The sequence below is a fragment of the Excalfactoria chinensis genome, chromosome 7 (assembly GCF_039878825.1).
Source record: "Excalfactoria chinensis isolate bCotChi1 chromosome 7, bCotChi1.hap2, whole genome shotgun sequence".
In the NCBI taxonomy this organism is placed as follows: Eukaryota; Metazoa; Chordata; class Aves; order Galliformes; family Phasianidae; genus Excalfactoria; species Excalfactoria chinensis.
This window is the reverse complement of record NC_092831.1, coordinates 6,914,280-6,927,710: the sequence shown is the minus strand read 5'-3', so window position 1 is coordinate 6,927,710 and position 13,431 is coordinate 6,914,280. Positions and strand designations below refer to the sequence as shown.

The following is a 13,431-nucleotide window of genomic DNA, read 5'->3' as shown; positions in this document are numbered from 1 at the left end:
ATGACTGGATTAAAGCTTTTTATTCACTGTTTCATTCCTCCTCTCAAGATTGGTTATGAGAAGGGTTATTGCTTAGAGGAAAGGGTTATTTGTTCTAAGCTGTCTTGCTCAGAGTAAGTATTAGTATGGAGCACATCCAGCTTTATCCATTCAGTATCAAATGCAAAAGGAAACACTTTGGCAAGGCTGGTTTTTACAAAGCAGTAGCACAATGAATAAGAACACAGCTATTCTCCAAGCAGCAGGGCCACTTGTAGCTCCATTAATTTCTAAGAAAAATATCAGTAAAATCTGCAACTGAATTTACACAGCATATATCCCAAGATGAAGACATAAGTAAATCTCAACAGTAAGAGTTGCATGTTTATGAGCACTTCTGGTGGCAAGCCCTGTATTTTGGGGAATAATAATAACATTTTGCATTTTCAAAACACCTTTCATTGTAGCATTTCAAACTGCTTCACAAATGTTAACTACCCAAAATGCAAACCTCCTGGGGAAGCAGGTATCATTACATCCAATTATAGCACAGTTTGGTGTTGCAAATGATTCAGTGCCTCTAAATGTCCGAACTGAACTGCAAGCATCAGCACATCTCTCCAGGGGAAAGACTGCATTCTGAATGAAATAAAAAGGATGAGGAGGGGAAAAACAGACACCAGCTGTAATACATGTTAAATATCCTAAATCCAGACATGAAAAGGTTAGTTTCGGTCAGTGGAAAAACAATAACACGCTGAGTAAACTATCCTGTTTTTCCAGAAACCACATTGAGAGTTCTTGAATGGGTTGTTGAGGGACATGCACATGCATAGACTATGAGAGAAAGCCAGTGTTAAAGTTGTGGAAGTGACAGCTTGTTTGCCTTTCAATGGCTGCTTTCAGATTCTGCAGTCTCTGGCTTCAGTGGCTCAAGATAAAGACCCTGACTCCACTCCAGCCAAGATTTCTGGGCACTACAGGAAAGCAGGAATACAAGGAGTTCAATACATGGCATGGCCCAAAAGGACACGAACTTACGAGGTTCAAGATGCCAACAGTGAATAAGGGATGGGATCTCCAAGTCAGTGCACGCTATTGATTATCACAAAGATAAAGTATTAAAGTAGATAAAGTCACTATTATGTCATATGCTAAAGATACTCATTTCAATCCATCCACTGCATGCATAAAATTTTTACTATTCACCATGAGTTCCTAAGCAAGAAAGGTCAGCATGAAAATGATCCTACTGTTCTAGTTAAAGGCTTTCAACTACCCTGAAGATACTTCTTCCCAAACACAGAAGCACACTATCTCTTTTTCCAGTTTGATGGGACTGTTAGCCAATATTCTATTTAGACAATGCTGCTGCTTTCTTTTTTTTCTTCCACCTATTGACCTCAAGTGAATGAAATAATTTTCCTCTATGCTCTCGCTCTGTATAAAAAGATGTTGTCCCCATTTCTGAGACAACCAATGCAAATGACTGGTAGGTTTATCACACCACAGCAATTCACTTCCATTTTAGAATAAGTGAAATAGAAAGGGAGATGACAGTTTTATTGTTCATCTGCCCAATCCTTATCCTGTCTGGTTAGATTTCCCCTGATGTTAGAATAGCAATTCAATCTTAGATGAAGACTGAAGACATGTCACCATGTAAACAAAATCTTCAGAAATGCTGTGCAACCATCTGCTGCCTCCAAACTAAATTGGAACTGCTGAAGTACCCAAACGCAGAAATAAAGCCTTAGACGTCACCTAGTTAAAGAATGGAGTCCTCAGAAATAAAAAAGAGTGGCTGCTCCAAAAAGAAATAATGAAAGGTCCCACAGCCTTGAGCAAAGTCTTCCATTGCTCACTAAAAAAGATGGGATACTGCAGCAACATTGATGGACTCTGAGGTGCACGCCCCGGTACCAAATGCCCTGGTTCAGAGATCCATAATGGAATGTGCTTTTATTGATGAAAACAAGTCACCCTTACTCACATTAACCTCTGGGCAACCACCAAATGCTGCTTTTGCTCAGAAGTTTTATACTGAAGGTGAAGTTTTAGAGAGTCTTAAATTTCACACTTTGCCGACATCATAGAGTGCTGCATCCAGAATGCAGTGCCTTTGGGCAGATATCTTAAAAGCCAACTAACTTCTGATTTTCCCCCGGTGCTATTAAATCTTGATAACAGGGAGTTGTTTTCAAACACTTCAAGGTGAGGTGCAGACACTTCTGAGTCTCAAAAGAGGACTGGAACATGATCAGAAAATAGATGCATTTTCCCTGAGCACTTCCTTAAACAAGCCCTAAACACACAAAGAGCTCTGATGCTAATGGGCAAGAAATAGTTTGGTAAGCAAGATGAGTGGCAAGGACAAGAATAGCCAGAAAGTACTGCAAACAATAACAAAACAGAAAACATTTTGTGATGTTGCTAGTTCGTCAGGAAATGGCTGCATGAGATTAAATGTGGAAAATACCTTCAGGTTATGAAGAGATCACCACCACTAGTTCCCCTTTCTGCAGTGTAACCTTTCTCAAATGTAGAACAGAATCATTCAAATGGCAGAATCTTTTCCCATGTGAAGAATGCATCAATTTCAGCTGGAACTGCCCTTCCCAGTGGAATGAAAGCGTGAAACCTTTGCTGGTTAAGAAACAGCTTCTACGTGTTTTCTATAGAAATGAATGATTCCCTCAAGATATTTCAAAGTGCTCACTAGTTTATTTAATTGGGCTTGCAAATCCCTCCAATGCCCTTGAAATGGTAAGGATTTACACTCTTTACAAGTTCCTCCTCATCAAGTGTTCATATTTCTAGCCTGAAACAGTACATCCCTTATTCCATGCACAGATGTTTGGGAGTAACGTCTGGTGACTTTGATTTTGCAGAAATGATTAGGAAATGCAGAGCACCTCTCTGCATGTGGTAAAAGAGATCTGCTATGGAAGAAACGTAGAGGGGCAAGCTGTTACAATGTGCTATATATGCTGTGTAAATGAAAACACAAAAACCCTGGCAATCATCAGCGCAGCAGCCCTTACAAAAGCACTCCAGAAAGCAGACTCAGAACAACTTAGAACTCTTAGGACAGATAATCATCTCAAACTCACAGAATTCCTGGTGTGGTTTTTCTAAGAGATTTACATTTGTATACTGAATAATCTTCTGTGAATGATTTTCTGTGTTTTGGGGTGGTGGTAGCAGTGTGCTGGGTTTTTCCCCCCAACAGGAGAACAAGAAGAACTTGGGACCAGATAATTTTCCACCCATCTCAGCTTTCACCTTTCCTTCAGTCATCACTACTCACACCACAATGAAATTGGAAACGTAGAGTCTCAACACTGCTACTCCCAACTATATCATCAGGTTCCTTTTCTGCCTACAGCAACAGGACACAAAAAGGGGAAAATCCTCTCTTCAGTACAGAACTGCTTGTAGAAACCCTTCATGAAACACAAGGAAGTGGTTATACTACTATAAATCTATAGGTAGAAACTCAGCCTTTTTTTAATGGGTGAGCAAACCACTTGCTTACACTGACAGTTGACTTCAGGAACCTGGCTTACAATACTGGCATGGCAGTTCTGTTAAGTGCAAAAACATGTCACTACACTGAATGTTTGCTGCCAAAAACTTCAGAAGATGCTAGTGACAAAATATGGATAACTACCTTACCTACAGATTGAGTACTGAAGCTTGACCCATCTTACCACACACTAAAGAACTTCTTTTCCAGGCTATAATGAAAACAATTGAGGTGTGAATTATATAATTAGTCCTATAATTAGTCACATAAGTAGTCCCAATGACTTCAGGGCAATATTCTTGTACAAAAACGTAAAGTATACATGAATATCAACTATCTCAAGTGAAAAGTAACACATATTCTACATACCACAATACAATGAACCTTTTAATTAAGAATCAAAAGGAATTTTTTGTAACTCATTTCCTTGCACAGCAGCTACCCACTCATTTAAAAGCTTTCTGACTTTGAGGGCTGATTACCTTGAAAAGATTTAAATTTATATTTATGCTTGATGGCATCTAATTACCCAATGCAATTGTAGAACAAGAAGAACAAGCTCACCTGAACTCTTCAGAAGGATTTTAGAACTTCCAGTAGACAACCCGATCTAAACAGCTCTACCATAAAATTCAAGACTGCAGCACATCATTACTCCTAATTAAATGTACTTAAGCCCAAGCTCTTCCTCTGAAAGACTCCACTAATATATATTAAATGCTTTGATTTAAAGCAGTCTCTGAAGCCGTGAGTTAGGAAAGGGCAGCAGCCCCTGTGCAGGCAGGAAAAGAAAGAACAAACACAAATGATCGGTTGCACTGGCAGTGTTTGATTTAGTTTCTCACCCATTCAGCATTTCAAACCAGTTTAATGGCTTTCCCACTAGCATTTGAAATTCTCTCTGCATTTCCAAAAAGAAAACTAATATTTGTCCAGTTTCTTTTATAGAAAGCTACAAAATGCTCTTTTTTTCCCCTACTCCCATGAATGCCAATTGCAAATATTGCCCCAGGCAGTCAATGTAACCCCCATAAGTCTTTAAAGAATCTTTGTTCTCTTTAAATCATAACATTGTTTAATACTCCTTAATGAATTTGCTTAAGACTACATCCTCCAAACATCAGAGGGCTTTTATCTTGGTTGAGAATCATTCAAAACTATTTGCAGGTTCTCCACAAATGAAACATACAGTAAATTATGTGACTGTTGCTAGCAGTGTTAAGAACTATTAGGAAAGGTCTTTCAGCTTCAGCCTCAGATCTGTAGGTTATCCAGTGTCCTTCCTAATAGATAAATACAGCAATTTATCATCAGTCACCATCAGCATTGCTCATTTTACTACCACATATTCATGTATGTTATTTGGAGCAGCTGAGCGGAGCATAAAAGAAGCATATGATTACAGCAGAAAGGTACAGAGTTTGAGACCGCTGAAATTTTGTAGCTAATGTGTGGACTTGAAACATGACACGGGTCTTCCAACAGTTATGAACACCACAACAACAAACTGCAGCCACTCACTGGCAAGAGATTTGCGGTAGCAGATGACTTTCCAGTGTCTTCAAATATCATATTAAAGAAAATATAACGTCAAGTATGGTTCTGTACACCTCAAAGTTTTCCTTTAGTGAAGCATATTTCAAAGCTCTATTTGTCTAAAACAAGAACAACAAAAGCTAAGCTACTTCTCTAGAGATCACGAGTTACATTTATCCTTATTACTACTATGGAAAGAAAGCCCGTGTTCATGTTTGTGAGTCAGTATCTCATGTGTGTAATCTCCAAATGCCTTCAAATTACTGAAAGATGCTAAGTTGATGGCTTTCAAATGCTACAATAACATCAAACAACACCTCAGTGTGCTTAAAGAGTTCCTCTGCCTTGTTAATTATCAAAATTGCCTGCCTGAAGCAATACCTTAACGTGGAAGAAACTGGAAAGAAACATGGGAAATAGGTTTGCAAATAATGCAGTATGTACAGTATGTATACTCAAACATGCGAGACTGCTATGTAGTGTACAATGTGCCTGCAATTCACTTCAACACTGAACAGCCAGAAAGACTGCCCTATTTCCCAGGTTTCGCATTACTGCAGTAATCCTTCTAAAACACCTGCAAAGCAGAGAGCTCCAATGATGAAAAAACAGGTGCTGTGCTGCACTGTGCAAGTTCCTGTGTGCTGTTTGGAAAGCAAGACAGGGAAAACCTGCATCAAGGCATGGAACCATGGAGAGTGCAAGAAGTAGGAGCTCACACTCCACCCTCTTCTGCGTCCCTCAAAGAAGACCTCTCCACAGTGGTGCTCCCAGTTCTCAGGATGGGGTCAAGCGCTGGGAGCAATTTGAAAGGCTCTTTGCATTTGGAAAGTTTCTGAAGAGAAGCTTCTGAATTTGAGATGTTTACAGAAACTCAATTATGTGCTATGCTGCCTCCTACAAAATATCCTCTCACTGCTCACTCAAGCTACCCAAGCTCCTATACTGCAAATGGACTATTTATAAGATATACCATGAAGTGATGTTTTTCAATTAACATGAGAAGCACTTCACTAGAATTGAGATCCTACTCAGCCCTCCTCCTCAGAGATCAGCTTAGAAGATGAGAAACGCAATGAAGGTTTAAGATGAGATCCAGTTTTTTTCTAGCCCTGATCACATCAATCAGGCACATGACAGAACTACACCTCAACAGTCACATTGAAAAGAGAAAGCAAATCAAGGCCATGCGTGCTATTGAAAGCATGCTTGCATTCCCTGCCCTTCCCTAGAACATGAATCCCAAACAACATTCCAAACCACTGCTACTAACACATTTTCACATCAGGTTCTTGTGCTCCTGGTCATACACCCAACAGGTGTTACAAATCTATAAAACTTCTTTCTAAAATGCTTCTGTATCCAGCACAGAAATAGAATGGCCTGTATATAGCGTAAGAAACAGAATGTAAATGTTAAAAGTAAGATTTAGATCTTAACTCCTTATGAAACATTCTGGGCATAACAATACAACCTTATATAGTGGAGAAACTTTTGTTGGCTTTTTCTACCTGATGCTTCTGACATTAAGTTGAACCTTGCACAGCACTACATTTGACACACTGCCACAATATATCAAGTACAAAATTCTGCTAGGTAGGTAAGAAGGAAAAATGTGAAGTCACTCTGGGTTACGTACTAGAACAAAGATTCTTACCTCAGCTAGAAGCCAACTTGAAACACAATCAAGAGCGGAGGACAAAGAGATGACTACCCAACTAAGTCTTTCATTTTACTGGAACTGTTGCAAGCATATGATTAAGTGTTACAGCTTCTCCTTGACACACCGAGCTCAAAATGACCTGAATGGGGCAGGGGGAAAACCCCTCACCTTGATAAAATCCCATTAAGATGAGCACTGCTCCAGGCACACACAACTATCCATCAGCACTTTTCCCACTGTGAGATCAGAGTCTAATTTGGGGGAAAAGAAGTGAGGCAGTGAAGGAAGACATGACAGTATAAACTATTTTAGCCTTAGGCACTGAAAAATAAAGCATAAGAGATTGTTCTCGTTTGTTCAGACACACTTTCAGAATACGACCTTTGCACAGTGACCACAGAAACTGGTCCTGACACAGAGAAAACTCAACTTATTAATCCAAAGAGTCATGCTTCTGTTGAAGTAGTCAGTCGTGCACATATACCAAACATGTAATTGAAATGCTTTACCAAAGAATTCCCCTATTGAATGCAATGCAGTACAGCCTGACTTCATTTCTGCTCACCTATTTCAAAGAACAAGAATGCAGTAGCTTCTAAATGACAAAGAGTAAAGAAGCAGCCTGTTTGTTCAGGGGATTCATTTATACATTTATTTATTTTCAGTATTTTAAAATCAATTTTAAAGTTAGGAGAGTAAGAGAGGGTCATAAATTCCAAAGGTCTGTCTTCTATGCACACAAAGAACAGCCAGCAGCACCAGGTGCTGTAGATCATCTGTTTTCTTGTAAACAGACTGAAGCCTCACAGAAGTAATACCTAGAGGAATTACCCCAGTTTGTCATCTGCAAAGACAACACTCATCAACCAGCAAGCCATACGGGTATGTTGTATTTTTCAAGTATGTTGTGTCCACTGACTACTGAATGATTGTGCATTCTACAATTGATCACTAAACATCACTGTCTATGACCCTGGGACAGTTCCTGAAAACTACAAGATGGAAAACACTATTTTTTGTACTGATGTATGGAAGGAGCCACATTTACTTCTGGCACAAGTCTGAGTCCTTCTATCAAGCTTTCCAGAAATGAGGAGAAATACAAGTGATCTACAGCTGTCCTCCCTTCTACATCACCAGAATATAAAAATGTAATTTTATCAATAAATAGGAGTCATTATTTAGCAAAAAGTTACAAATAAATCCGGTAGATCTATCAAACAAATTGCTGAAACATCGATAGCGCTGTTAATGGAAGTTGTTATTAGATACCTTGGCCCAGGGGAGGGCTGCTTTAAAACTACCATCAAAGGAAGCATTGGATGTGAATTTGTATCCAATTTATTTATAAGCTAATGGCTTTGGATGTTTCAGTCAGTCGATCCAAGCTTTTATTTAAGTGTAAAAGTCACAGCATTAGCCTGCTGTAATTTCAAATTGCATCTCAGGTCCCAAGCCTATAAATTAACCACAAATGCATCAGCTTCAGAAAGACTGTTCTCAGGAGTATTTGTAAACTGGGCTTGGAAATCAGAAGAGATTTATGCTTAGAAATTCTCAATTTAATTCCTTGCTCCTTCCAGACTTTCCACAGGTCCAACCACTTCTCTACCAAAAGAGCTCTGCTGCTCTTGCAGTCTCAAGAAGCTCCCTTGGTGCAAATGAGGCTTACCATCAAAAATAAAGACATTAGCTACAGCCATCACACCTGTACCAGTACAATCTTATACAACCTCATCAAGCAAAATGAAATGTTGAGGGCCCTGAGAGAGATGGATTTCCTGAAGGCCCTAAGAAGGGTACATATTCCTGACAGACCTGCTAGCAACAGTGCTATGACATGTGGGCAAACAGGGCGAGAACAAGCTTCTCTTCCACCTAGGGCTCACATTCTGTAACAGCAATCACAGAAAGCCAACAAAGCTTGTAACTCATAATATCCCCCTGCTCAAACCTGCTGTGCTAAGTGTTTTCAACATAGATTTGGCATAGCACTGCCCACATCCCGGCCCTGGAGGGAGCTCAGATATGGCTGCCTGGGTCTTGGCTGCACAAGAACGGCATGTTTGAGGAGATCCTCAATCCGCACAGAGCTCCTGGAAGGACTTTGGCCCACATCCCTGCAATTGTTTAAACCTAAAGAAAGATTGCCATCCACTGAAACCCAAGTTTTGTAAGCAGTGTCGTTATCTACAGCCCCAGCATCTATGGCAACAGGTGATCAACATTAACCCAATGTCAACTTTTATCAAGAAAACCAACCTTGGTATGGAGAACTGCAATGCAAATAACTGCACAGGACCTGGTCCCCAGGCTTCCTGCAGCACAGCAGTCCCTGAACCCGCTGCTGAGAGAGGCTGAAAGCTCCACAGTGCTCCAGTAATTACGTTTCTATATTTAGGATACAGTCTTCACATCTGCAGTGATTTCAATCGAGAACTTACTCCTGTTCCTCATTACCACCTGAAAGAGCAGTCATACCACTGATTCTCCGTATATCACATGAAGGCTGCTCTGAAAAAAGACTCCCACCTCTAAGAACAAAAAGCTATTCTGGAAATTCAGCATCTCTGAATCGAATATGAAGACTGGTCAAGCTCAAGCACTTTTTATTCTACCTACGAGCCCTCTAAAGCAAAACAGAGTTCCTGAAATATATGAGCTCCGTGGATCCCCGCAACCGCCGCGGGGCAACGCCGGCACCGCCTCTGCTGCAGCGGCCGCGGCCCCGGGTCCGCTCGGAAAGCGGCTGGGATGGAGCAACGGCTCCCGCCGTCCGAGAATAGAAACTTCGATTCTGCGGTGCTCGAAGCCGAGTTCAGCTTTTCCCCTATTCTCTACCCTGCCCGAAACGCGGGCATTCCGACGCAGCCCGGCGCTGGGATGCAGGACGGTACTGCTCCCCGCACCGAAGTGCGGGTGAAACCTCCGGGAAACCCCACAGCCGAACAGGACCGCTCCCCGCCCCGGGCGGAGATACAGAGCGGCCCCCCCAACTCCTTCAAGGCTGACACAGGAGCCCCCGCGCTCCGTACCACGCACGCCCCTCAGGGCTCCCTCCCGCTGCAACGAAGGGGAAAGAGAAGCGGCAACTGCCGCAGGACGACACAGCACAGCTCAGCCCCCGCCGCTGCTTTCACCTCCTCGCTGGGGGCCCCGCACGGTTGGATACCCGTGAGCCGCGCTCCACCCTCCGACTCGGCTCCGCGGCGCTCCCGCATCCCCTGGCCGAGCCGACCCGAGGTTGCTCGCACCCCCCACACTTTGCGCTCATCTCCTCACAACTTCACCGGGACGCCGTCCGCCCCCTCCCCGGTCCCTCGGTACAGCGGCTCCCACCTGGTCGGGCTGCGGCGGCGGCAGCGGGTTCCCCCTGCCGCCCGGGTGCGCCGGCTGCTCCTTCATGGCTGTCATCGTAGGGAACTCGGCTCCACTCGCCTGGGTTGCTCTCACCGCCTTTCACTGCCGCTGCGGCTCCGGGCAGCCCTCCCCCGGCGCCAGCCGCATGACACCAACCTCCCCTGGAAGTGGCGCGGCAGCAACGGAGAAGCTAAAATCAAACAGAGGAAGGCGGGCGGGATGCACCGATTCTCCGCTCGCGCAGGCGGAAATCCCAGCCCCGTGCCGGCCCCACCGCCGCGCTCCTGCCCTGCTGCCCACGAACGGCCCTACACCACCACCAGCTACCACCCACCGAGCGCCCCGCGCCGGGCACGCTCTACCCTCCCGTCCGCCTCGCTCCGCCCGCTGGGGGCCGGACCGTCTCGGCCCGCCGCCGAGCAGCCAGCAGGTGTCACAGCGATGCCCGGCGGCTTGGGAGAGACCATTCTGCACAGCCGGTGCGGGGGCGGCGGGCTGAACCGCCCCCGGTAATGCCCTGCCGTGTGATTTAGCGGTAGGGTGTGCGGGCAGGACTGCCCTGTGAAACAGATGACACGACACGGAGGAAACGCAGACCATTACCGTCTTGACCAGCCCTGCTCTCAAGGGACTGCAAATTAGAATGAAAGTGTTTGATCTGTTTTAACGCTATTGCATGGAGTTCCCAAGAAAGAACAGATCTGGCTGGATGGTGAGCACAGGCAGCAGGAGTGACAGAGACTGTCAGTAGGTTTTAGCGTCTAGTAGGAGCAGGGAGCTGACATGGGACTGAGGAATCACAAACCTGTCTGTGTCCCCGTATAACCCCGCACTGGGCTGACTCCTCCACCGCGCAACAGACACCATTTCTTTTGATGGCCCAGTAAAAGTTCTTGAAGAAAAAAAATCCAAAAAACTGAGATGAACTTTAGAAGCACTTAAATATAAGCCAGATAACGACTAATAGCCACTGTTAATTTGTCAAGTGCAGATCGCGTCAAACAAATCTAATTTCTTCCTTTAATAGGATAACAAGCCTGTGGATAGGAGAGCAGTAAATGTCATCTATCCTGATTTAGAAGGGCTTCTAGCACAGTCTTCCAGAACAGCCCTGTGAGGCAGAGAAGCATCATCCAAATAAACATAAGGTGAATGCCTACAACAGCCATGGGATGGATCTCTTAGACAAAGTTTTGGGGCCTTCAGCCCTGGCAGCTGGATAAAAATATATCTGTGCTATACAAGCACAGATAGTGCCTCTTAAGGGTGGAGAATGTTCTCAATTAAGTGACAGGTTTTTTTCCTGGCTTCACAATTCCTTCCCAGCTCAATGCTGAGGGCCACCCATATCCCAGTCCATGGGACCCACCTCCAGGCAACTGCAGTGCAGACAATCATTGCTCAGCCCAGTGCCAGCCTCATCCCTCTGCTCAGCAATCAGCTGTTCCCGTGCTTCTCCTGAAGGCATCCATGCCCTTTCTCAGCTCCCCATTTCATATCCCTATTCTTTCTCTCACCATTCATTATTTCCTTTCTTACCTCTCTACCCTTGCTGCTCTGAGCCCTGTCCCTTCACCTTCTTGCCTTCTGCTGCTGTTTCTTTTTGTATAATAACTGTGCTGTGCATAGAAAAAGCAAAAATGGCAACCAAGACAGCACCTTTTGCACATCGATACCCACAGCTCTGTGTTATTTCTCCCAAGAAACCTTTGATGAAAATCCTTCATTTATGTTGGCTGTGTGCTGCAGGACTCTCATCCTTTCTGAGCAATGCATAACAGGCAGAGACTCAGATTTTGCCTGTGGCCTCTAGGTGCTACAGTAATACAAATAATAAGTCTTAGAAACAGGCATGCTCTGATTCATGCTTTTTATGGCACAGGTCTGTTGTAACTCTACTAATTACTGAGCCTACCAGAGCCAGAGCATTCTAATGATTAAGGGTTTGAATGAGCATGTTTCAAACTTCTTTCAGCTTGTTTTTGATGAGATCCATTGTTTTGGAGCTCCTCTATTAATCCAGAGGAAATTCACAACACATTCTTTTTTAGGTTTTATCACTATAATGGACTGGAATATGCAGCAGGATTTTCATTATAGATCACGTGTGCTGGTTGTTGAGCATTCATAAATCAACCAGAATTACTGAAACAAGTATCTAGGGGCCAAAAGACTGGGATCTATGTACACCAAGGCTGATCTAAAGCTCCTTAAAATCAGTATCTTTTTTTTATCAATACCATTGATAACACTCATCCCTTTTGTCATTATTTTTGTGTGCTGGTTCTTGGGATCACAGCACTGATGCTTTGGGGATAACAAATTCCCCCACTGGTTTTCAGCTGTGCCCACACCAACCAAGTCCACTGGCTGAGATCAAAAGCTCCTCGCTCAGCTTCAGCCAAGCACCTCAGGTGTAGATCAGCAGTGCAGCTCAGCATCCCCCAAGCCTGAGAAGAAAAGGCTCCAGCCATGCTCCCTGCATCCTCTGTGCACACAGCATAGGGCTTTTGAAACCAGGCTAAAAAGAATCCTTGAAGTTGTCACGGTGAATTTTTAAAAACCACAGTTATGGAATTATTAAGGTTGGAAAAGACCTCCAAGATCATCTAGTCCACCTATCCACCTTCCGTCAGTACTGCCCAATAAACCACAGCCCTAAGAACCAAATCTAAAAGCTTTTTGAACACCTCCAAGGATGAACCAATGTAACCAGAACTCAAAAGAAGTCAAGCTGATTGCTGTTCAACAGCGTTCTAAGTGGATGTGTGGGCTCACAAATACTTGTCCAGAGAATAACCACCAACATGTGCATAAACAGGACAAAGAGACATGATGTGGGTGTGGGTGGCACAGATTGCCTTAAGGGATGGTTTTAAATGACAAAGCAGTTGAACTCTGCTGCTGGATTTCTGTAAGAGGGAAAAATTCGAATGAGAAATAGGGGTGTGCAAACGCACACATCTGTTATCACAGCCTGAAACTCCACATCACCACATGTTACTACAGCTGCAGAGGTCTTGCAGGACCTTCCTCTCACACCTCATTGGGAGCCATAGCCAAAAGCCAGCTGGGGCTCCACAGCACATCCCCACTGCTACTGGGAGGGATTTCCTCCATTTCATACACTCAGAGGAAAAGCTTTGAGTTGCTGCCTTTCTGGTTAACTTGCTCCATTATATTCATAAAACATTTCTCCTTACCAATGTTGTAAGCTCTCATCACCAAAAAAAGCAACAAGTGTTACGATGCTAACAATGATCACAAAGCGATTTTCTACTTTAAAAGCAAGACATGAGAGCATTTTATGATGAGAATTATAAAAAGTTTCTTTCTGAAAACAACAGCTGTGGCTGGCCACCAT

At 43.6% G+C, this 13,431-nt stretch overlaps 1 protein-coding gene across 2 annotated transcripts in view; it reads right to left on the bottom strand.

The window, feature by feature from the left end:
• DPP10 (dipeptidyl peptidase like 10) overlaps positions 1 to 13,431 on the bottom strand; it is a 279,753-nt gene that overhangs the window by 133,602 nt on the left and 132,720 nt on the right. Inside the window, exon 1 of one of the 2 annotated variants that reach the window (XM_072341151.1) lies at positions 10,047 to 10,453. The exons of the other annotated variant lie outside the window; for it this stretch is intronic. Within the exon in view, the coding sequence (XP_072197252.1) occupies positions 10,047 to 10,121 (75 nt within the window). The 5' untranslated portion in view covers positions 10,122 to 10,453. Of the gene's footprint in view, positions 1 to 10,046; positions 10,454 to 13,431 lie in introns of those variants that run through there. 2 annotated transcript variants of the gene reach the window in all.